The sequence below is a fragment of the Corvus moneduloides genome, chromosome 12 (assembly GCF_009650955.1).
Source record: "Corvus moneduloides isolate bCorMon1 chromosome 12, bCorMon1.pri, whole genome shotgun sequence".
NCBI lineage: Eukaryota > Metazoa > Chordata > Aves > Passeriformes > Corvidae > Corvus > Corvus moneduloides.
Genome location: NC_045487.1, coordinates 831,617 through 853,444, shown reverse-complemented (window position 1 = coordinate 853,444; position 21,828 = coordinate 831,617). Strand labels below are relative to the sequence as shown.

The 21,828-nt window shown below is 51.0% G+C and overlaps 2 protein-coding genes and 1 long non-coding RNA gene across 6 annotated transcripts in view; 2 read left to right on the top strand and 1 right to left on the bottom strand.

The window, feature by feature from the left end:
• WWP2 (WW domain containing E3 ubiquitin protein ligase 2) overlaps nt 1–5,684 on the top strand; it is a 32,357-nt gene extending 26,673 nt beyond the window's left edge. For all 3 annotated transcript variants that reach the window (XM_032121673.1, XM_032121670.1, XM_032121672.1), the window contains exons 17-24: nt 985–1,144; nt 2,062–2,195; nt 2,320–2,460; nt 2,997–3,117; nt 3,408–3,512; nt 3,606–3,702; nt 4,485–4,557; nt 4,691–5,684. In XM_032121673.1, the coding sequence (XP_031977564.1) occupies nt 985–1,144; nt 2,062–2,195; nt 2,320–2,460; nt 2,997–3,117; nt 3,408–3,512; nt 3,606–3,702; nt 4,485–4,557; nt 4,691–4,790 (931 nt within the window). In that variant the 3' untranslated portion in view covers nt 4,791–5,684. The remainder of the gene's footprint in view (nt 1–984; nt 1,145–2,061; nt 2,196–2,319; nt 2,461–2,996; nt 3,118–3,407; nt 3,513–3,605; nt 3,703–4,484; nt 4,558–4,690) is intronic.
• A 640-nt stretch (nt 5,685–6,324) lies between these two features.
• Nucleotides 6,325–9,719, bottom strand: PSMD7 (proteasome 26S subunit, non-ATPase 7). Its single transcript, XM_032121675.1, has 7 exons — nt 9,557–9,719; nt 8,960–9,051; nt 8,608–8,700; nt 8,021–8,118; nt 7,664–7,744; nt 7,034–7,125; nt 6,325–6,809 (listed from the first exon to the last, which is right to left on the bottom strand). The coding sequence occupies exons 1-7, from the start codon at nt 9,628–9,630 to the stop codon at nt 6,371–6,373; spliced, it is 969 nt and encodes a 322-aa protein (XP_031977566.1). The 5' UTR covers nt 9,631–9,719; the 3' UTR covers nt 6,325–6,370.
• A 505-nt stretch (nt 9,720–10,224) lies between these two features.
• The window catches only part of LOC116450117, a 37,281-nt gene continuing 25,677 nt past the window's right edge, over nt 10,225–21,828 (top strand). For both annotated transcript variants that reach the window (XR_004242679.1, XR_004242680.1), the window contains exons 1-2: nt 10,225–10,423; nt 10,541–10,635. This is a non-coding gene — a long non-coding RNA (uncharacterized LOC116450117). The remainder of the gene's footprint in view (nt 10,424–10,540; nt 10,636–21,828) is intronic.

The following is a 21,828-nucleotide window of genomic DNA, read 5'->3' as shown; positions in this document are numbered from 1 at the left end:
GTGCAGGCACTAGGCAGCTGTGCTCAGGACTCCCAGTCCTTGAGCAGAGGAGTCCAGGGGTGTTTAAATGGGAAACTGGGTTTTAGGAGCGGTGGAATGCCCTGAAAGCACTTCCAGACGTGTCCCTGGCAGCGACAGCACAGGGGACGCAGCTGGGGCTCCCCTGCTACCCCCAGTGTGGGGGTGATGGGCTGAGTGGCCTCATCTCCCTGCAGCTGACAGGCCCTGGTGTTCCCAGACAGTCAGCATATGCCAGGGCAGACAGGGTGTGATGTGGTTGCTGCGGCCCTGCTGCTGCCCCAGTATGGTGTTGCCACAGGGCATGGGCTGTGGCTTGGCTTGAGGGGGTCCTGTGTGCTTGTGAGCCCCCTCTGGCTCCCCTGGGACATCTCCTTGGAGCTGGGGTTGGTGTGTCCCTGCCCGCTGCCACCCCACGCTCACCTGCTGCCCTTCGTGGGGCTGCTACCCTGGCTCCTGCTCCTGCTCCACCTCTCTCTGTGTCCTGCCAGTGGTTTTACCCTATGGTAGGTTACGTCATGCTGTTCTACCACAGGGTAGAACCACGGACGGGATGCTGGGGCTGCCTCCACGTCCGAGGATTCCTGTCTGCCTGCACGGCCGGGGGAGCAAAGCCAGGATGGTGCTGTCCCGAGCTTGGCGTGGGGCTCCTGGGGCAGCGTGTGCAGAGGGATTGGGTGCACTGGGGTGTGTATGTGTGGGACAGCCCAGCTGGGACTGAGTGTGTGGCACGTGACGGGGTTCCTGATGCTCTGAGTGGGGCCTGCAGCAAACTGGCATCTCCAGAAACATCTCACAAACCCCACAAACCACAGGGCACCTCGGGGAGGGGGACACCCTCGCCCAGTCACACCAGTGCCCAACACCTGCCTGGCACCCTGAGGAGGTGGGCACCCGGTTGGTGCAGGGACACACACTGTCTCCTCCCTGAGCTGCTTGTCACCGTGTTCCCCTTGTCTCGTCCAGGGAGTGGTTCTTCCTCCTGTCCCACGAGGTGCTCAACCCCATGTACTGCCTCTTCGAGTACGCGGGCAAGAACAACTACTGCCTGCAGATCAACCCCGCCTCCTCCATCAACCCCGACCACCTCACCTACTTCCGCTTCATCGGCCGCTTCATCGCCATGGTGAGAGCCTGGGGGATGGCACGGGGTGGTCAGCAGGGCGAGGGGCAGCTCCATGTGCCACAGCTGTGCTGGGCTCGGCACTGCTGCCCTCTGTGAGCCCCTTCTTGCCCACGTGTGGGTCCATGGGAGATGGCCCTGCAAGGGGTGCTGTGGGGTGATGCATTTTAAATCCAGGGAATGGCTGTGGGGCCAGAGGAGACCTGGTTTCCCAGGAGTTGTGGCGGGGATGGATGGCTCCAGGTCTTTGGCTGTCACCCCAGGTGCTGTCGGATCTGCAGCTCCAGGGACTATTTTTAGTCCCAGCCGTGTGAGATTTTCCAGCTGCCCGAGCTCCGGAGCACCTCCTCCTGTTTGTCTCGGATTCCTTAAGGCCAATGTGCCCCGGGCTGGCAGGGGGGCTGCCAGGGCTCCCCAGGCCCAGGGAAGGGTCCCTGGCCTGCAGCCCTGCGGGGTGTGCGTGGAGGCGGCTCCGGCCCCGCTGTCCTGCCCTGCCCTGCCCCGCCTCGCAGGATACCAATAAAACCCCAGACTATTACTCACCGCTGGGCTGTTCTAGACAAGCGTCTGCATTATTTTTGGCTGCCTTTGCCTCGGGGCTCCTGGAAGCCAGGGATTGAGGGAAGCCACAGCACAGCTCTGTTTAAACAAGTGCTCTTAATAGAGCTGTGAGGGGAGAGGGAGACGCAGTGGAATTTGTGGTGGGGAGGGAGAGGGGCTGCAGCCCACCCGCCCTGGGCGGTGCTGTTGGGGCAGCCCACCCTTTCCCACCGTGTGTGCCAGCCAGGAGCAAGTGCCACAGCTCAGGGACCTGGCAATGAGTTCCTTCTGCCCCATCAGTGCCCCAGGGTGGAGCGTTTTCTCGCCCCAGGGCTGCGTCCTGGGGTCCCCCATGACCTGGTGTCCCCTCCCCGCCACAGGCTCTGTACCACGGGAAGTTCATCGATACCGGCTTCACGCTGCCCTTCTACAAACGGATGCTGAACAAGCGCCCGACGCTGAAGGACCTGGAGTCCATCGACCCCGAGTTCTACAACTCCATCGTCTGGACCAAGTGAGTGCCCTGCGCTCCTCCTCCACCTGCTCCGGTCGCACTGCGGGCGGGCAGAGCTCTCCCCGCAGCCCCTCACTGCTGCTGGGTGCCTCCATCAGGAATCACATCCCAGTGTCCCCCACAGGGAGAACAGCCTGGAGGAGTGCGGCCTGGAGCTGTACTTCATCCAGGACATGGAGATCCTGGGCAAGGTGACCACCCACGAGCTGAAGGAGGGTGGTGAGAGCATCCGTGTGACGGAGGAGAACAAGGAGGAGTACATCATGTGAGTGGCTGTCCCAAGGGTCCTGTCAGGCACCCGCCCCCAGTGGCTGCAGGGGTGGGACCGTGGGGCTTGGGACGTGGCCGCTTCCCTGGGCTACGTGGCCTGTGACAAGCCCGGGCTGGCGCGGCTGGCCGAGCTCTGCTGCAGTCTGGATTGCTGCGGGCTGGGCAGTTGCCAGTACTTTCAGGAAAAAGGAGAGGGGAGAGAGGCTGAGGCTGCTCTCCCATCCCATGGCTGTTACCCCTGCCTGCCTGGGGGCTGCCAGGGCCAGCTCAGCTCCAGCCAGGGGACTTGCTTTGTACCCCTGGAGCTCCTAAGGCCGCTGTGCTATGCTTGGGGCTGAATGCTGCTCATGGGTTTGGGGGCAGAGACAGAAATCCACCAGTGGGAACTGAGGGGAGCCCTGGTGCTTTGAGGGAGCCCCTCTCCCCTTCCCCACACTCCCGGGGCCCTCCCTGCTTGTGGGAGGAATCCTGGGGTTCCCCCGTGCCGGGCCAGCGGTGCTGGCTCTGTGCCGACCCCGTCTGCCTCCCCAGGCTGCTGACGGACTGGAGGTTCACACGGGGCGTGGAGGAACAGACCAAGGCATTCCTGGACGGCTTCAACGAGGTGGTGCCACTCGAGTGGCTGCGCTACTTCGACGAGAAGGAGCTGGAGGTGAGCTGGCACCTGGGGTGGGGACGTGGATGTGAAGTGGCACATGGTGACCCTGCTCATGCTCTGTGCCCATCGGCTCTGCTGACGAGGGTACGGCCCCGGGTGTTTGCTCTGCGGGTGGCTCACTGGGTCCATTGGCAAGAGAACATCTTGTTGGATGGGAGGAATTCATCCCAGATGCCTCAGTGCTGGTGCCTGGGCCAGCTGAAGGCTGGCACTGGAGGAGTTGGTGCTCGGAGTGCGGGTGCAGGGCCCCGTCTGTCCCCTGCTGAGTGTTCCCCTGTCCCCAGCTGATGCTGTGTGGGATGCAGGAGATCGACATGAACGACTGGCAGAAAAATACCATATACAGGCACTACACCAAGAACAGCAAACAGATCCAGTGGTTCTGGCAGGTCAGTCTGAGCCCAGCTGAGGGCGTGGGGTGGCAGGAGCCATCCTGTGGGATGGGACCAGGATCCCATTCACCTGCTGCATTCCTGCTGCAGGTGGTTAAGGAGATGGACAACGAGAAGAGGATCCGGCTGCTGCAGTTCGTGACGGGGACCTGCCGCCTGCCTGTCGGGGGCTTTGCTGAGCTCATCGGTGTGTCCTGGGGAGCCACTGGGGGTGGCACCTTCCTGTCCCTGTCCCCACACAGAGCACACGCAGCACGTGAGCAGGAAAGCAGCTGCGAGGTCTGAGCACAGGGGTCCCATCTGGTGTTGTGCCATTTCCAGACACGTTCTTTGGCCATGACCGCCCTGCCAGGGTTAACTTTGTCGGGCTGGTTTGTGATCTCAATCTGAATGAGATTGGATTTCTGATTGAATTTTGATTCTTGTGTGACAAAGCCTCTTTTTCAGAAAACCACAGTGTGGTTCCACTCATCCTTTAATTTGCTGCTTTTTGGGGCCTGCACCAGCCTTTCCCTGACTTTCCTGGTATTCGTGTCAAGCCAACCAGCTTGCTTAACCCCCTCAGTTGTTCTTGCTGGCATATTAGCTTTTTCCGCCCCCTGGAACCTCTCCAGCATTCCCAATCTGTTAAAAAGCCAGTGACTCAGACTTCCTGTGCCAGGTCCTTTAAAACTCTTGGATGGACTCGCACAATCCTGAGGGTTCACAGATCAATAAGTTTTAGCACTGGCTATGGAACCATCATGCTCAGAGATGGTGCTCTTGCCCCTTGGTGCTGTGAACCTGCATTTTGCTTTCTCCTTTGTTTTTTGAACATCCTCTCTGCAAACAGGCAGAGATTGTTTCCGTGGATTTACCCCGTGTCCCTGGGATTGTAAGCCCATGACGGTGGATCTCAGTGTGTGTGGGAGGGGTTTCTTTTTCAGCTCCTGGTCGTGTAATGAGCTTTGCTGTGCTCGTCATTAACAGGCAGCAACGGGCCCCAGAAATTCTGCATCGATAAAGTTGGCAAAGAGACGTGGCTGCCACGGAGCCACACGTGGTAAGTCACTGCCCCTCGGCCTGGCCGGAGTGCGTGAGGGCACAGGGAACGCTGCGGGGCTGCACGGGGCTCTCCATCCCGTGGGATGGGAGTGCTGTTCCTGGCCGTGTCTCAGCCTCCGCTCTCTCCCCAGCTTCAACCGCCTGGATCTCCCTCCCTACAAGAGCTACGAACAGCTGAAGGAGAAGCTGCTTTACGCCATCGAGGAGACGGAAGGGTTTGGACAGGAGTGATGGAGCTGTGGGGCATTCCCAGAGTGCTGCCGGCCGGTGCCCAGGGCCCTCTCTGGGATGTGCACAGGCCCCTATGGACACTGTGGCTCTTGCTCCCAGGCGAGGCCTGCACTGACACGGCCCTGGGGGAATGGGGCTTTGCTTCCCTCCCTAAGGAAATCTGAGGTGTGATGGAGAGGAGGACACAAGGGCTTGGCTCGCGAGGGCTGGTGCAGAGGGGCTGGGGGGCAGCACAGGGGGCACTGGGGCTTCTCGGCCCCCCTCACAGACACAGGTGTTTGGTAGAGGCTCTTCCCCCTCCTGTTTTCTGCCTTTTGATGGCATTTTGGTAGTGGCAGGTGAGGGGGAAAATGGCTCTGACTGATTTCTGGGCCCCATCCTGCACCCAGCATCCAGCAACAATGACAAGGACCCCCAAGATGATGCTTCTGAAGGGCTCTTGTGCACCGTCTGAGCGCCAGGACAGCCCCTTCCCCAGCGAGACCCGCAGCCGCTGGAGCCAGAGCCTGGCTGAGCGTGTCCTGATTTGCAGCCTGTGGCCCCTGGGCAGCTGTATTTAAGTGATGTGGTTTCTGCTCGGAGCTGGTGCTCCACAGCAGCCCCGGGGGCTCGGGGCACTGCCGGGGCCCTGCCGGCCTTTGCTCAGATCCTGGGTCCTGCCCACACTTCAGTGTTCCCTCTGCTGCCGGCCGGGCTGCGGAGAGGGCAACATCACCTGGATGTCACTCCTGCCCTTCCCTGTGTGTGCGGGCAACAGGCCTGGCATGTCCGTGTGTCCGGGGGCCTGTGCAGACGGGACCCTGCAACGGCTCCGGGCTGGGAAGCGGCCGGGTCCGCATGGCCCTGCCTGCCCCGCGAGGCTTCCTGTGCAATAAACGACAAAGCAGCTGCCGAGGTGTGCCTGTGTCCTGGATCCCTGCGAGTCCCAGGTCTCTGCCTGTCCTGGCTCAGCATTTCCCCTGGGCCCGGGTATGGCTCCCAGGGTGGGGTCTGTGCAGTGCTCAGGCTCCAGGACCATGACAGCAGCCGGAGCTCAGCACTGGGATCACAAATCCCGTGGATTTTGTCCCTGCCCGCTCTGTGTCAGCGGTGATGGTCCCAGTGCTTCCCCGGGCTCACAGCCTCCCTGCCGCCCTGAGAGCTGCTTGGCCCCGACCAGGGGTGACAGGGCCACCCGCGCTGTCCCCAGGGAGGGGCTGGGGCCTTGCTGGCACAGAGCTGTGACAGCAGTGACAACATCCCAGCTGTGCCACACCCCTAGGGGCTGGGGCACAGGGCCAGTTAAACACAGGGATGGCTGCGGTGCACGAAAGTGGCTGATGACAATAGATTAGCCCTGGAAAATGGGAATACACGCACCAAGAGCAGAGTGTGTGTGAGCTGAGGCCTCAACACCCCCCAAGACACACTGGGGGAAGGAAAAGTGCTGTATTAAAGTATAATCAAATCAAAAGCCTCTGCATGGCTCCCCCAACCCTGCCTGGGTGAGGAAGAGCAGTGCTGAGCACAACATACAGGACCCCAGCACCAGGGATTTAGTTTACAAGATTTTTAATTTACAAATAAAAAAACTACACCTTTTACTTTTTCTCCTTTTTCTCTTCTTTCTTGCCATCACTCTTCTCTTTGTCCTTCTCCTTCTCATCTTTCCTCTCCTTTTTACTTTCTTCTTTTTCCTGTCCTTCCTTCTTCTCTGCGTCCCTGTTGGCAATCTTGTTGTTGATGAGGTTGTGCAGGGCCACGACGGAGCGGATGAGCGAGGCCAGGTACACCACCACCATCTGGTCGTTGGTCTTCAGGTAAAAGGCCTTGACAAACTCCTGCAGGTTCACATCTGGGAGCAGGTTGAAGACGTCCTGGAGGTGGTAGATGATCTGGTGGTTGATGGGGAGTTTGCCCAGGGCTACTTTCTCTAGGTAGCTCCTGATGTCCAGAAGCTTGGAGTTCAGTCCCTTCAAGCCATGGACTTGGTTTGTGATCCGCTGGGACAGAGTGCCCACCGTGGTGTCCTTGATGTCCCTGAAATGCAGAGAGAACTGGGATCAGAACCTCACCCTGCTGGGCACCGTCCCTTGGGACCTTTCCAGCTTAGAGCCATGTGAGCACGGCCGAGGGATGATGGGATCCAGTGCTCCCGGGATTTATGCCATGTGCTCAACGCGCTCCTCGTGCAGTGGCACCGGGAACGGCACCGGGAATGCCGCTGGGAGCGTGGGCAGGGCCCGGGACAGCTCCCCCCTCACCTCAGCAGATGCTCCACACCCACTTCCTCGGCCTCCTCCGCGCCGATCTCGCTCGTCACGTGCTCAAAAGTCTTGGAGGTCGGGGTGCCATCCTGAAGGGACACACAAACGGGATTTTAGCCAGGGCATGAGGGATTGCACCGATGAAACCAGAAAAGCAGCCCTACACAGGCCACAAGGGATGTGAGAGGAACAGCTCTAGTTGGGATGTCCTTGATTTGATCACCGTATCACCGACTGCCCCAGCAATCTCTCCTGCTCTGGGTAACTTCCCATTTCTGCATTTTGCTGGTGTGTACCCAGCAGGGAGCAATGGAAATTCTCACTAAATATCACAATTATTTCTCTCTTCCCTGATCCAGCCTCGTTGCATTTTGGGAGAGCAGCTCCTGCTCTGTAGTGAAGGCCTCAGAAAGGCAAAAAGATCCAATATTTCATACACATCCATAATTGAAGTGCAACAATTACAGTGACTCACTGCTGGGTGTTTGTCTGCATGGGGCTCAGTGAGGCGTGAGCTGCTCAGGGCAGGCCCACAATGACGGGGCACACCTGGGAGCACCTGCAGCCAGTGACAGCTTCCGAGTGCTCCCAGCCGTGACTGTGACACTTCACACGGTCAACACTCACATCATGGACCTCCTCCACTGAGATGTAGGCTTCTGTGGGCAGCCCCAGGTCCTTCGGCTTCACGTCAATGATCACCAGCACCTCGGGAAGAAAGAAAACATGCAGGAAACTGGATTTTGGTCAAAGAGTAGGAAGAAATACCCGAGCCAGCTCTTCCCTCCTCAGCACCAGCACGAGGCTGCTCAGAGGGGTAACCGCAGGCACTGAGACAATGATTCAGAAAACTCCTGATCCCAGTTCCTCAATCACTTTACAGCCACCATGCTGTGTCACCAACAAAAAAGGTGGGGGACAAGGCTTCCCACATGCCCCTTTCAGGGAAAGAGAGAGAAGAACAACCCCAAAGGCCAAACTTACAGAGTTGGGGCAGTATCTCTTCATCAGTTCATTGATGGCGATGTCATTCTTGTGCAGCTTCGGGCCCGTGTGGTACCACCCCACGATTCTTTCTCTGGCTGAGCAAAAGCAGAAAGGATCTGGAATCAGAACTGTGGGGAGGCCCCAGCAGAGAGACCAGAGCAGAGACTGGGTAGGCACATCAAGGGTGAGAGTCTGATCCATGTGGAGGAGAGGGAAATGGATTACAAGGCCATGGCTTGAGCAGTGACCACGCTCACTCGTCACCGTTACTGACCCACAACCTTCCTGCTGGTCCCTTCACTGCTTATTTAATGGCTTCTCTTAATTGTGTTGCTCTCAGGGTCTGACAGCCTGCACCTCTGACATCTCGAGATGCAAGTCCCATCCCTGAAGTGTTCAAAACTGCGTGGATGTGGGACACGGTTAGTGGACAACATGCTGGTGGTACTGGTTGATGGTTGGACTCCATGATCTTACAGGTTTTTTCCAACCTTAAGGATTCTGTGATTAATAGAAATTCCCTTTTCCACAGCCCTGAAAGTTTTTGGGAATGTACCCCTGACTGTCAGAAGATCTCAACTCACCATTGACCTTCTTAAACATTCCATACATGTTCTCCAGATAGTCATGGTCCAGGAACCACACAGTATCATCCTTGTCATCCTCATCAAAAGGTACTGGGAATAAAACAAAACACCAGTGTTCAAAAATCCAGCTTCCTGAATTAAAATGTTTATTGAAACGCTCTGGCTTGGGTATTTTTGGCTGGTAAAGGAGAGTGAGGTTTACTTGGGGGTGTCGACAGCAGTTTGCATTTGTTGTTGGATATGGGGTGATTTGTACATGGATGGATCAGGGTGCCTTCCAAAACCCCAACACAATCCATCCACTAAATAATTCAGTGGGTTTGGAGAAGGGCAGGACACCCGAACTCACCTGCAAAACTGTTGGACACATCCAGGATCTTCTTTTGCCAGGAGCCCAGCAGCACTCCGACCACTCGCTTCTGATTTCCCACTTTTCCTATTCTGAAAGGAAAAACGACAGTCAGTCCCTTTCGCAGACGGGAGGGAGGGAGCAGGGACCCCCCTCTCGTGGCGGGGGTGACACAGCGGGGGTGGAAGAGGGGCAGTGACTGTGTTATATCATCACTGCTCGTGTTCGCAGCCACGAAAGGGCGTCCCGGAGCCCTCGGAACCAAAGCCTGTCCCGGGGAGGCCGGGGATGCGACCCCGACACCGCCTGCGAGCAGCGACCGATCCCACTGTCACCCACCGTGGGCTCGGGCATCTCCTGGGATTTAGGGCTTTATTTCTGACTCTAAAACCGCTCCGCACCGGCGGGAGGGAGCGGAATTAGGCCCAAATTACCCAGGGTGCCGGAGGGACAGGGTCCCCTCCCGGCCCCGGGGCCCTCCCGCTCCGCCGGGTCCCCTCCCAGCCTCGGGCTCCTTCAGGGCCCCGCTCCCGGCCCGGCCCCGCTCCCGGCCCGGCCGTGACTCAGCGCCGCGGCGCCGCTCCCGCCCGGCCGCACCTGTTGAAGTGATCGACGACGCTGAGCAGCACCAGCGGGTGCACGACCACCCTGTCCACGGCCAGCTCCGGCATGGCGCCCGCCCTGCCCTGCCCGGCCCGGCCCGGCCCGGCCCCGCTCGCTCCGACCGCCCGCGCCCGCACCAGGCCCGACCGGCCCCGGCCCTCAGCCCGCCCCGAGCGACCGGCGTGCACCGCGCGGGGCGGGGCGGCCGCCGGCTCGGGGGAGCGCCGCCATCTTGGGAAGGTACCATCGCCATCTTGGGAAGGTACCATCGCCATCTTGGGAAGGTACCACCGCCATCTTGGGAAGGTACCACCGCCATCTTGGGAAGGTAACATCGCCATCTTGGGAGGGTGCCGCCGCCATCTTGGGAAGGTAACATCGCCATCTTGGGAAGGTGCCGCCGCCATCTTGGGGCTGCGGCGTTGCTCCGCCCCGAGGCGGGGAAAGGGCGGGAAGGGGCCGTCCCCAGCTGCGGATCCCTCCCCTTTCCCTCCGCTTCCCCCCCTCCTTTCCCCCTCTTTTTCTGTGCCTTTCCTCGCTTTCCCCCTCCTTCTCCCCTTTTTTCCTCCTCTTGCCCCCCTTTCCCCTCTTTCTTTCCTTTTTTCCTCCCCTTTCCCCTCTTCCTTCCCCCCCCCTTTTTCTCCCCCTGCTTTTTATAACGCTTCTTTTCCCCCTCCCCTTTTTCCCCTCCTCTTTCCCCCCATCGTTTCCCCTCATTTTGCCCCCATCCCTCCTCTGAGTGTTCCCAGCCCTCCCGGGAGGGTGCTTCTGGGCCGTGCCGGCCCCCGCGGCGGCTCCCGTGCGGGATGAGGCTGCCGTTCGCCTTTCCGCGGGTCAGGGATCTCCGTGCCCTCTCCCAGAGTGAGGAATCCCTCGGGCCGCACTCCCGGCCCTGCCGTCCCGCCTGGGGTGGGAGCGCAGGGAAGCCGTGGGACGGAGTGGAAGTGCCAACACCGGGTTTAATCTTCCCCCTCACAGGTGCGCCGGGGCTGTCCCTGCGACCCGGCCCGGGAAAGAGCCTCCGGGGACGGCAGGGATTCCGCTACCGCAGCGATAAAAGTCCACGAAAATAGGTAGAAATCTTTATTAGTGTTTGGTTTCTTCCCAGGGACCGTGTCAGGTAAAGCCAATGCCCTTCAGCCTCTCAGATTTTGTAGAGGTTTTTGCACCGTGTGAAAGAGAAGCGGGCTCAGGTGAGGCTTTGGAGAAGGGTTTTTGCGCCTCAGGAGCAGAAGCTGACACAGAACTTGTCTTTCCCACTTTATTTCTAGCAAAACAAAAGTATTACCTGAGGCTATTACTTCAGAGTCTCCATGGAGGAGTTACTAACATGAAAAATACCAAAGTTGTTGAGGGTGATCTCACAGTTTTTAAAGCACTACGGTATCCGCTTATTTTCTACACTTTTCCCACATGGTTTTGTATATTTCTGGATATAGTGGCAATCTTTTGCTATTTCAAAATACCAAATGGTATTTTGGGTGCAATTGAAGGTTTTGTGTTGCTATTCGGCATCGTAAAACTTCAAAGATTTTGGCAAAACCAACAATAATTTACAAACCCTGCAGAGTCTGAGACCTCTGGTGGAGTTTTCAGTTGTTACATCCTTTAGTGTTCCTGCTTCAAAAAAAAAAAAAAAAAAAAAAAAAGGAAAAAAAAGTCTCTGGTGGAGTTTTAAGAGTTTTTTTCCCGGCAGAGGGAGATATCTGACCGTGGAATTCGAACACACCCAGGGTTTTTGTCGCTTGTTTTATCAATATACATATAAAACTCAATGTTCAAATTAACTAGTTCAATAAGTAATTTAGCTCATTGATTTTCGGGCATATCCTAAGTGCCATTACAAGCTACGGATATTTTAAATGCCATTACCTAATAGAAGGAATGTTTTAAGCACCTTTTATTGATTTTATTACTGCTTTATTTTGCTGTCTTGGTTTAAAAATCATTTTAACCACTCTGTCATCGAGAAGAAATATATCGTTGGTGAAATACAGTCAATTTCCTAAAAACCTTTGACATCGTTAAATAAGGAATTACAGTTGTTAAATCATGTCAGGCAGTGACGGGGGACAGCGGGGAGATGGACTGGGGGCAGAGGGCCAGGGGGCTGTGCTGGCCTTTGCCACTGTCCCCGGCTGTGACAGAGCCACGGCGGGGCTGCCGGGGCTCCTCCAGCTCCCCGAGCAGCTTTAAACCTCTGGAGGGTGCCAGGCGGGGTGGGAGCAGCACGGAGTGCGATGCAGACACAATTAAGGGGCATTTTAATGACCTGCTGTGGCTTTTTATTGAAATTATTCTCGAACTTGGCGCGTTTGAAGTTGGATTCTCTGGACAGTGTTGCTGGGAGTTTGGGGTATTGATGTTGTATACAAAGGGGTAAATCGAGCCAGCTCCCAGGGATTGCAGTTCCTTCCCTTCCCAGCTCTCTGGGTCTGCGATTATCAGAATTATTGAGCTAATCAGGTGGCAGATGCAGGCTGGGGATCCCGGCAGTGTGGTGCTTAATCAGAGAATTGAGAAGTAATGAGTGTTGGTGCTCAATAAAAAGCAGCTAATGAGGTGGTTGAGCTGTGGAGTGGCAAACATCCTCACTGAGAGGGGATCCTGCTCTGGAGTGCTGAGCTGGGACTGTCCCTGAGCACTGGCACCTCACCTGGAGTGGGGATGGAAGGAGGAAGGGACCTGGGATCTGCTCTTTAAATGGAACAGGTGATTCCTGCAGTATTTGTTGGGCTTTTATTTTGTTGAGAAAAACCCAATCCAACCCACACACAACCCCCAAAAGTTACACACAAAAGTTCTCAGAGGTGTAAGAATGGTTTCTGGTTTGGAAAGTAAGACTAAACCATCATAAAGTAGTTTAAAAATCAAAGTAATGATTATAAATGTTAAAGGAGGCTCTAGCTGTTGCCCCGGTGAGCTGTAGGGGGAGTGGGCAGCAGGGGAACGTCCATGGAAGGGGAGGGGGCTGTGCTGGGTCCGTGTCCAGCTCAGGGGGTCCCTGGGGGTGAACATGATGAACCTGGAACTTCCTTCCAAATCCACGTGTGCCCTGATTCTCCCCCTTTTGCCCCGATCCTCTTCCTTTTGCTCGGTTTGGGGTTGCACACTCGCCCCAAGTGCCAGGTTACTCTTTCTGGTACCTTTGCAGATGTTCTTTCCAGTGATGAGAGGTAGAAAAAGATGCATGGAAAGATCCATGCAGCTGGGAAATATTGATACCTGATACTTTGGATCCTAATCCTAAAGGACTCTTACTGATGTGCTGCTTTAATACTGGTTGGGTTTGTTTTTAGGGAAAAACCTTCCTTTATTTTTCCTACTCTTCCAGACCATGCCCACTAGCGTGTATTTTCTTGAGGTACCTTCTCAAATGTGTTTAATCCATCAGGAGAAGCTGGACTTCCTCCAGACCTGTTGATAGTCTGTCACATAATACCTTTGTGCTCCCAGTTTAAACAGGAAATACATTTATTTCCCTATAAATACATTTAGCTTTGTCCAAATAACTGTAGTTTCCTGTTAAGATTTCCTCGGCCAGGGTGTGTCATAAACTGGTTTAGAAGGAATGATGCTGCCTGGAATTGAGCAAGGATAATGCAAGCCATGGAAGCAGAACAGAAAGCCACCACCACATGAATTGTGATTTATTTTGGTTAAAGTGTAGTTCAGTGATGTGCTGACACTGTCTATCAGTACATGATGGCCTGAGCCAAGCTGCACTTTGCTTCTGAACGCTTCCAAATAGCCATTTTCCCCCTCAAATATCTGTTCTAGAATGTCATCTCTAAAGCAAACAATTAAATCTGTATGTATAAACGAGTCTATTCGCTTTCTGATATGAACTTTAAATATTTGTGTTGTGGTAGTTTATTTCTCTGTTTTCCTATAGGGTGCTTAACCAAAGCTCTGTGTGTATATGTGTGTATATATGTATATGTAGAAGTCATTACTGACCACATCTGTGAATATTGTTGCAGTTGCTGCCAAGGGATTTAAACCCTTTTGTTCCCACCTGGGGGGTAGCAGGTGACTCAGATAATCCTGCCCTCTCTCAGAGAGTGGAATTTTGACCGATAACTGTGGACATCGAATCCTCACTTTCTGTAGTTAAAAACCAGGAGTATTGTCAGCATGTCGTATCACACCATGGAAGATATTTAATGTTTTATTTTCTATGCCTCTGATTTTGTTGCCCTGTCCAGACATCACAGGGTATAAAACATCAGAAATATGGGGTTTTAATAACTAAGTCCTAACTCTAATTTTTTATTTTAATACAGATAATTTTCCTTATGTTATTCTGGTCCCTTTGCTAAAAAATGATTTTAAAAAAATAGTGGAAACAAACAGTTAAAAAAGGCAAGCACAACAGGTTCTAGTCATACTTATTTTTCCACACCTTGAGGACTAGCAAATTCTTTAATATGAGATTTTATTTGTACAAAGCAAAACTTCAAACCCACTCCAAAGCTTTCTTATTAAGTGCTGTCAGTGCGGTGATTTACAGGGGCAATAAAGATCTGGAGGGGGCACATTCATCACGGGGTTCAGCGCACCAGGAGCCATTTTCTCCAGTGCTAAAGCCAAGTGATAAAATGAATTCTTTTGTTCTATAACCAAGACACATTCCCTGGTATTTTTTTTTTTTTTTTAATGTGTGTTGGACTCCTTGGTTTGTAGCTTGGCCGTGTTCCTGTAACGCATTTATAAATAATGAAAAATTGCTCACATGCAGATGTGATGATGCATCTGGCAAAACCACTGCTGGAAACACAGGAACTTACTTTCTACTTGGTCTTATTCGCTAACTTTTCTCCATTGTTAATTCTTATATGAAATTTTAACAGCATTTTTTTTAAACTACAGGGTTTGGGGAGTTTTGTTTGGTGTGGTGTTCTTTTTTTATTTTTTTGAGTGATTCTATACCTCTCTGCAAAACTCAGAGAATTCTGGTTAGGAAGTAATAAAAATATTCAAAACGAAGAGCCATTTTCATGGGGTACAGTGCAATTTGGAAAGCTTCACTTGCTTCCTCTGTTTCTAAACTTGTGCTTTGGTGACTTCTGGGATGCTGCTCCTTAACAGCAGCGGGGAGGGAAGTTTGGCTTCTTGTCCAGAGGGAAATGCTGCTGCTTGTGTGGGCACTGCCCAGCCGCGGCTGGGGAGGGGAGCTGATGGGGAGAATCGGTGTCTTTGCCCGTCACCTGCGGGCTCAGAATCGGACTGTGCCGTGACTGTTAAAATAAAGGGAATTCTGGTTTTTCCATACGAAAACGCCGCCACCTATGGGCTCTGCCTGGAAGTTCTGGGAAGCCCCCTCGCTCTCGGCGGCCGGGGCGGGTGCCCTGGCACCTTTGGGACAGAAGTAGGAGAAACAAGTTGCAAAAAAATACTTTTCAGTATAATTTTGAACATCTTTACAAGTAAATGTAAACCCGCGTGAAGCTGCTGCCAATGCTGTGGTGTGGGTTGGGCTGGAGCCAGAGCCTGTGGAAGCGGGAGGCCGGGAAAGCTCCGCTGTTGAGCCGGGTTCGGATTGAAGTTGCCACCACACTGGGCAGGGACACCGTCCACTACCGCAGGTTGCTCCAAGCCCTTTCCAGCCTGGCCTCGGGCACATCCAGGGATCTTGATCTTGGGTAAATGCTCTTCAGCTGTCCCGGGTGTGTGTGGGATGAGCAGTTTTCCACTTGCTGTGCTTTACATCCAGGGGTTTGGAAGTAGGACTTGTGCTGTTGCCCCCCAGTCCTTGTGACTGAGCCGTTCTGGACAGTGTCCATCCGTGACTGCCTCGTAGGAGTTACTTATCCAGAGGGAAGCACTGCTGCAACAGCCCCAAGTCTCACCACAGCTGCTGTATGGCTGGTGGAAAACCAGAGCTTCGCTTGACAAAAAAACGGGATTTTGGAGATCTCTTTGCTGTAATTTTATGTTGACTCTTGAAATTTAGCAAGGAAAGCTGTGGTCTTGGAGGCTTTTTGTAGAGCTGTGTGTGTTACTGCTGATACTTTTATTGCAAAACCTTTAGTCTCTGATATTTAAGGTCAGAAATTGTAAGTGTGTGTGCGCTATTTTTTTTTTTAACCCAGGGGCCTCTTATACTGTAGTGTCATGAGAGATCCTAAAGCTTTGAGGGGAAAAAAAAATGGAAATACTTCATTTTATGAAGCAGTTTTGGGGTCAGTTTTTCTGAAATGAATGCTTTTATGTTGGATAGTTTAAAGCCCATCTGTTAACTGAAACCAACCCTAAGTGAAGTTGCAGTTGTGTTTCCTATTAGTCTTGTATCTTTCCTATTAGTCATGTATGAAAGAATACAGAGCCGTCCAGCAGAATTCCAAACAAAAATGGAAAAAGCAGATGGTGAAACTGTTGCCTTGTTGCCTTTCTTTTACAGGAGCGAGTAATTATTAATAGATCACAAAAATACTGTAAGAGTAGTTCTGTAAAGTGTTACCAGAGTCCCTGCTCAAGGTGTGCTTCTGATCATTGCGTATTGCAGGTGAAAATTGGCGCCTTTCACTCAGAGACACTGAAGAGGGTTTGAAAAATAGATCATGGATGTTATGTCTGGAAGCCTACAGTGAAAGATAAAATACACAATTTTAAATAGTTAAGCACTGCAAGTCTCTCAGGGCTCATTTATTATGTTGTCATGGTGAGCAACGAATAAAAAAATAAAATAAAAAGGCTGTTCCTTGGGTAGTTGGTACTTAGAGGCACTTTTCTTTTACAAGAGTTCCATGCTGGCTTAAGGAAAGATCTCGGAGAAAAAGAACAAACTTTATTTTTCAAATAAATTCAGCTAGGAACTCACAGCCTCCCTTGACACAGGGCTGAATTATTGTTAGTGTACACTGCTGGGAGAGTAACACTTACTGCTGTTTAACAACAATGGCTTTCCATGGAATTTCAGAAAGGCGGTAGGAAAAAGAAAGGCAGAGTTGAGTCCTGAAGCAGAAGGAAACACATCCAGCCTGGAGCCAGGCTCCTTTATCAGGCAGGGCTGCTGGAAGGGAGAAGGAACACGTTCTGTACAGGCAGCTCCATATGATTTGGTTGTAAAATTCTTAATGGCTTGTGTGTGTGAAGCAGGAGGTCCTCTCTTCCCTGAATAAAATCTCCTTAGGTGTGTTTCTGCCAGACTTTCTCTCTTTTCCATTCTTAGACTGCAGCCAAATATTGGGAACGTTGTGTCTGCAAAGCTCCATTTGTCATGAACAGGAGACAGTAACTTTTTAACGTCGTGATGGAAGGTCACGGGTTGAGCTTGGTAGATGATGAGTTTAAAATAGCTGTGAATTGTGTCCAGGCTGTCCCTGCAAGGTTCCCTGATTGTGAAATTCCACTGAGCAGGCTCTTGGATGCTCCCACATTCCCATATTTTCAGGTTCTGGAGGGCACTTGAACTCCTGGGTACTAAACCTGTCGCACAGGAGTTTTCATAGTGCTGGAACCCGTGGTGCAATGGTACGGGATATTCAGGATCTATAAGGAGGTGCCTCTGAGGTTTGTGTGTACAGTTTGGGGGGGGTGATTCTTTGGGGTATAATCACTGGTGAACTCTCAAATTTCTTTCTAACTGGTAAGCTGATTGGGCTGATTGTGTTCTGGGTGTTGAGCTTGGTGGTTTTTAATGGAAATCATTCTTTACTGGTTTTTTTTACATCAGGGAGGTAATTGCCCAAGTGATGTTTTCATATCAAAGTGTCATAGGCTGTGTTTGTTGATGTAAAATGAGTCAGTTTTTAGTACAGATTACTCCCTTGGCTCATGGAAAAGTGGTGTTCTAGCTCATCCATTCTTGGATTCCAGTGATAGTCCCTTTGCTTCCCTTTGCTCCTGATGGATCCTAGAAAAGGCTAGTTAGTTCTCCACTGAGCTTGATAGAAAAGGATTTTAAAAAAATATAATATTGAAAGGTGTTCTATTGGGGCATGAAGGTAACACCACAAGGGGGTACTATAATTTTATCAAATTTGCCTTGGTAAGTTGTTTTGTTAAGGTAAAGTGATTACAGCCAGCAGAGTTAATTTTAATATGCTAATACACCACAGTAAGTTGGAAACATAAATAAAATGATACAATTAATTTAAATGTAGAGAAGGTAGAGAAGCTTAGGAAGGTGACCTGTGTGTTACACTGAGATTGCACCCAGGCTGGGCAGATGTGAAGGGTTTCTCAGCAGGCTCCGGGAGGTTCCGGGCTGAGCTGCACTGACCTTTGTGGGAGGACGTTAACGAAGCTCTGCAAAAACTGCCTTCTCCAAAAGTTTGCTTTCATCTCTCTCAGCTGTGGGGGTTAATGGTTTTAACACCTGTGTGATGGTGGCTGTTTATTAGGAATTTTTTTTCAATGGAAAAATGCATTCTCTGGCATTCCTCTATTAGTGGAGTAATTGCTCTCAATTAAAATACATTGCTGGGACTCAGCTGGCACCCAGTTGGGAGGGTGGGTGGGTGTTAAATCCCCAGGGCTGCCCTAGGGGTTGGAGAACTGCTGCCAGTTGTACTTTTTATGTCAGAAGCTTTGGATGAGCTCCAGAGAGCCAAACTAGAAAACAGGGAAGAAATAACATGTCAGTAGAACACATGAGACAAATATTTTCTGCTAATTTCTACAGAAGTGAACAAATTTGTCGTTCCTGTGATCCTGTTGAGTGAGTTTTACTTTCATTAGGAGGTTCCCAAGACCACCATTTTCCCCCAGGACATGGAAAACCAAACTGCATGTCAACAAACCAGTGGAAAGGCTGGTTTGCCAGGGATGGTAATTGGGAATGATGTAACTACGGGATTTTCCAAATGCTTTTCAAGATGTTTTCAGTGGCTGTTTGCAGTCTGTGATTGAAATCTTCACATGGCATCAGAGTGTGTGGAGAACTTCTCCTCCAATGGGCACAGAATGCTGTTTGTTCTGGTCACGTTCCGTGGTCGTTCCCTGGCTTTGCGTGGAAGATGTGCCCAAGGAGTACTATCAGAACATCATTAACTAAGAGCTGCAGCCTCAGTGTTCTGCATCTTCCACGTAAAGCCCAGGGGGCTGGATTTAAGGACTTCTGAGTGCCAGTGAAAGGCTTTGATTTCCCTGGGTGTGAGCTGTGTCCTGTTTAGGAAGGCTGCAGGTAAAATATGGCAAAATTGGGAGTTCTAGTGAGAATGTTTAGTCACAGAGAACTCACAGGTAACTTTTTTCCAAGGAAGAAACCAAATGAGTGCATTCTAGATTTTGTATAACAAATTACTGGTATTGAATTATCAAATTATATGCACAATTAAATTTTTATTAAATAAGGAATAACGTATGCAATATTATGCTAATCTGGTGCAGTATAACAAGTTTGTAAGTTTAACACACCGTGCACTGTGCCTCTGCCTCCCAGGGGACTCGTTTGAGACGTAAGGCATTCAGCAGTTGAAAAGAAAATTATAAAATTAGTCACTTGAGTAATTTAAACATGCAAATAAGTGTCCCAACTGTGGTGATACCAGATTTAGCTGAATTTACTCGGGCTGCTTCGACTTTATCACCCTAATTATTCCAGCTTTGTGTCAGGCTTAAGAAAGCAGGAAGCCAGAATTCTCTGTTACACAAGTTTCTTGTGGTGCTATTACTGCACTGTGTGTGCCCTAGCGCACTCACTGGGAAAAACTTATTCCAAGGGTTTGTTCCCTGCTAATTAGCAGAACAAAAGCAATCAGGACTGTTCTATCACCAGAGACTTAGCACACTCAGGTTTTATGAGTCAAGCTGAGTGAGGTACAATGCATGTGTGTTCTGATAGCAAATGTACAGCCCAGCTGAGGGAATTCCGTGTGCTGGAGCCCCTCAGGAATTCAGTAAAAATTACTTGTTTAGGTAATGACTTTTTTTTTTTTTCCTCAGAGCCATCTCCTTGCGTGTCTCTGACGTTAAAACATAGCTGGCTCCATGAAAATATTAATTATTTTAGAAATCTTATCTACAAGGAACTGGTTGCCAGAGGAATGCTGATGGAAATAAGCACATGATTGAGTTGCACATGCAGGGCTGTTTTCAGGCTCCTGTTAATATTAAAAGAATGTTAATGTAAAACATTAAGATAAGAAATCAGAGGACAGTCTCTACCTCCATGAAGCCCAGGAGCTCCTGCTGAGCTTTGCTCAACCAGCAAGTACAGAAGCTCTGTGATTAAATTGATTTAGCCCTTATTATTGGCAGTAAGGTGACCATTGCTCGCATGTAAGAGTAATTTTTTTTAAAGGTATCTTGGTGATAAAATGATGAGAGTCTAAGAGACATTTCTTCTTAGTTTTTGGCATAACTTTTCACATTTTTTTTCCCTCAGGAAGTGTACACAACAACCCCATTTTTCACATGAATAAATGAAAATAATCTTTGCAGCCATGGATGCTTCTTAATATTAGTTGAAAGTAAAGGCGCACATAGGGCTTCTAGTCTATAAAGAAGGGGAGAAAACAAATAAGAACAAGTGTTAATTCATGTACACAGAATTTGTGTCTGCACAGCAGGTGAAAATGCTACATTAATGCTGGAAATATCTGTCCTGCTGTGTAGTTTTCCTTCCTTTTTATTACTCTAGTGTTTGGTCTCGTATGAATGCACCGTACTTATTTGCATGTTATCACGACAGATTCCTCTTTGCTTCTAGTTATCCATATAAAGAGATAGATGCTACACATGACCTCAAGAAAGTATTCAGATGAAACACTATCTTAAAATATTGTGGGTTTCATAGCACAGTGTATATATATACATACATTTTATTTTTAGTTGAGGTTATTAATTGCTCACAAAAATGCCAACTAAGAAGAATGTTGTTAAAGTGTAATGTCAAACACTTCTAATTATGGCAATGTGAGGAGCAGGGGTCAGTTGGAATGTCCATGAGATTAAATAGAAAATTATCCTGACAGTGTGACTCAAAGCTTTCAGCACCCCTGTTTGAGGAACCACCAGCTGTGGCCGTGGTCCCCCATGGAGCTCAGTAACGCGTCGTGGATCGACGCCTGTGTTTGTAACGGGGTCAGACCTTGCTCTGGACATGTGCAGGGATGGACAGTCCGTGCCTCTGGGCAGTAACTTGTCAGCCATCAGCCCTGTCATCGCTGGAACCTTGAGCTGGATGTCTGGGTGAGCCTGTCCCCACTAAAAACAGCCTTGCCTTGCTCTCAGGGGAGTGCACTGACCGTGTTCCCGCTGGGGCCGGACAAGAGAACCGTGTGCCAGTGCCTGACGCGGCTCACGCTGCCGTCGCACGCTCCAGGTGTGCGATGCCGCTTGCTTGGCGTGTCTGCCCACTCGTTTGCAGCTGGGTTGTTCTACCCTGTTTTTAAACAGAAGAGAGGCTGCTCTTGCTGTGCTTCCACCTGCCACATGTGTGGGGCTGCTGCCTCAGGCTGGTGCTCTCCAACCTTCTGGCATGTTGTCGGTCTGGATCTGCAGTAGTCATAAGATATATGTTGTGGAAATAATTCCTCTTTTTGTTTTTTCAATTAGAATAACAAGGAAAAAAACTTACAAAATGCGGATTAATTTGATAATTTGGTCTTGCTGGCCACACAAATTCCAGTTAAAGCTTGTACTTCATGAGGAACCAAGTGTGATAGATGACATGCTCTGTTTTGGTCTGGAAGTTTGTTTACCTCTGTTATTAATGTTGTGTCATACTCTGAAAAGATCAAGGACACCGTATAAGGGGAATATTTTTTTACAAAAGGGAAATGAGTGTAGTGAGTGGAAGAAGGGTGAGAATACGTACAAAAGTGACAAGCAACCCGTCAGTCATTTTATGTTACTTTTCCAGATTGCTTTGTGTGGCACTTACATTTTTCCAGTGGGTTTTTCTGATTGTGCTTTATGTATTTTGCTTGACACAGCAGGTACTTGGCGTTTGTACTTTTGTCTACGTGACTCACAAAATGGGCTTTTCCTTAAAATAGGTATTTTTGCACTGTTTTATGCAGCATCATGGTGGATTGGTGTGCTTGTGCCTCAGACTGGCAGGTCAGTGAAGCCAGGGAACAGTCAGCACAGGAGAGGGGAGCAGGAAGCCTCTGAAGGGTTCTCTGAGATCTTGGCTGCTCCTTGGGTTCCTTTTCCTTGACACCTTACAAAATAATCCGCTGCCAGAGAATTTCTTGCCTGTGTACAACTTCCCTGGTGCCTTAGGTGTTGGTAAGTTAAAACAATGCTGGGCTGCTCCAAGATAAGGTGACTGGTGAGAGGGGTGCTGGAGCAATCTTCAGTGCTCTCCTTCC

Coding starts and splice junctions, on each gene's coding strand:
- PSMD7 (XM_032121675.1), bottom strand. CDS start 9,630: ATGCCGGAGCTGGCCGTGGACAGGGTGGTCGTGCACCCGCTGGTGCTG. Junction 7,126..7,663: donor CAGTGGAGGAGGTCCATGAT/GTGAGTGTTGAC, acceptor GTGTCCCTTCAG/GATGGCACCCCGACCTCCAA. Junction 6,810..7,033: donor GGTGTGGAGCATCTGCTGAG/GTGAGGGGGGAG, acceptor TCTGCATTTCAG/GGACATCAAGGACACCACGG.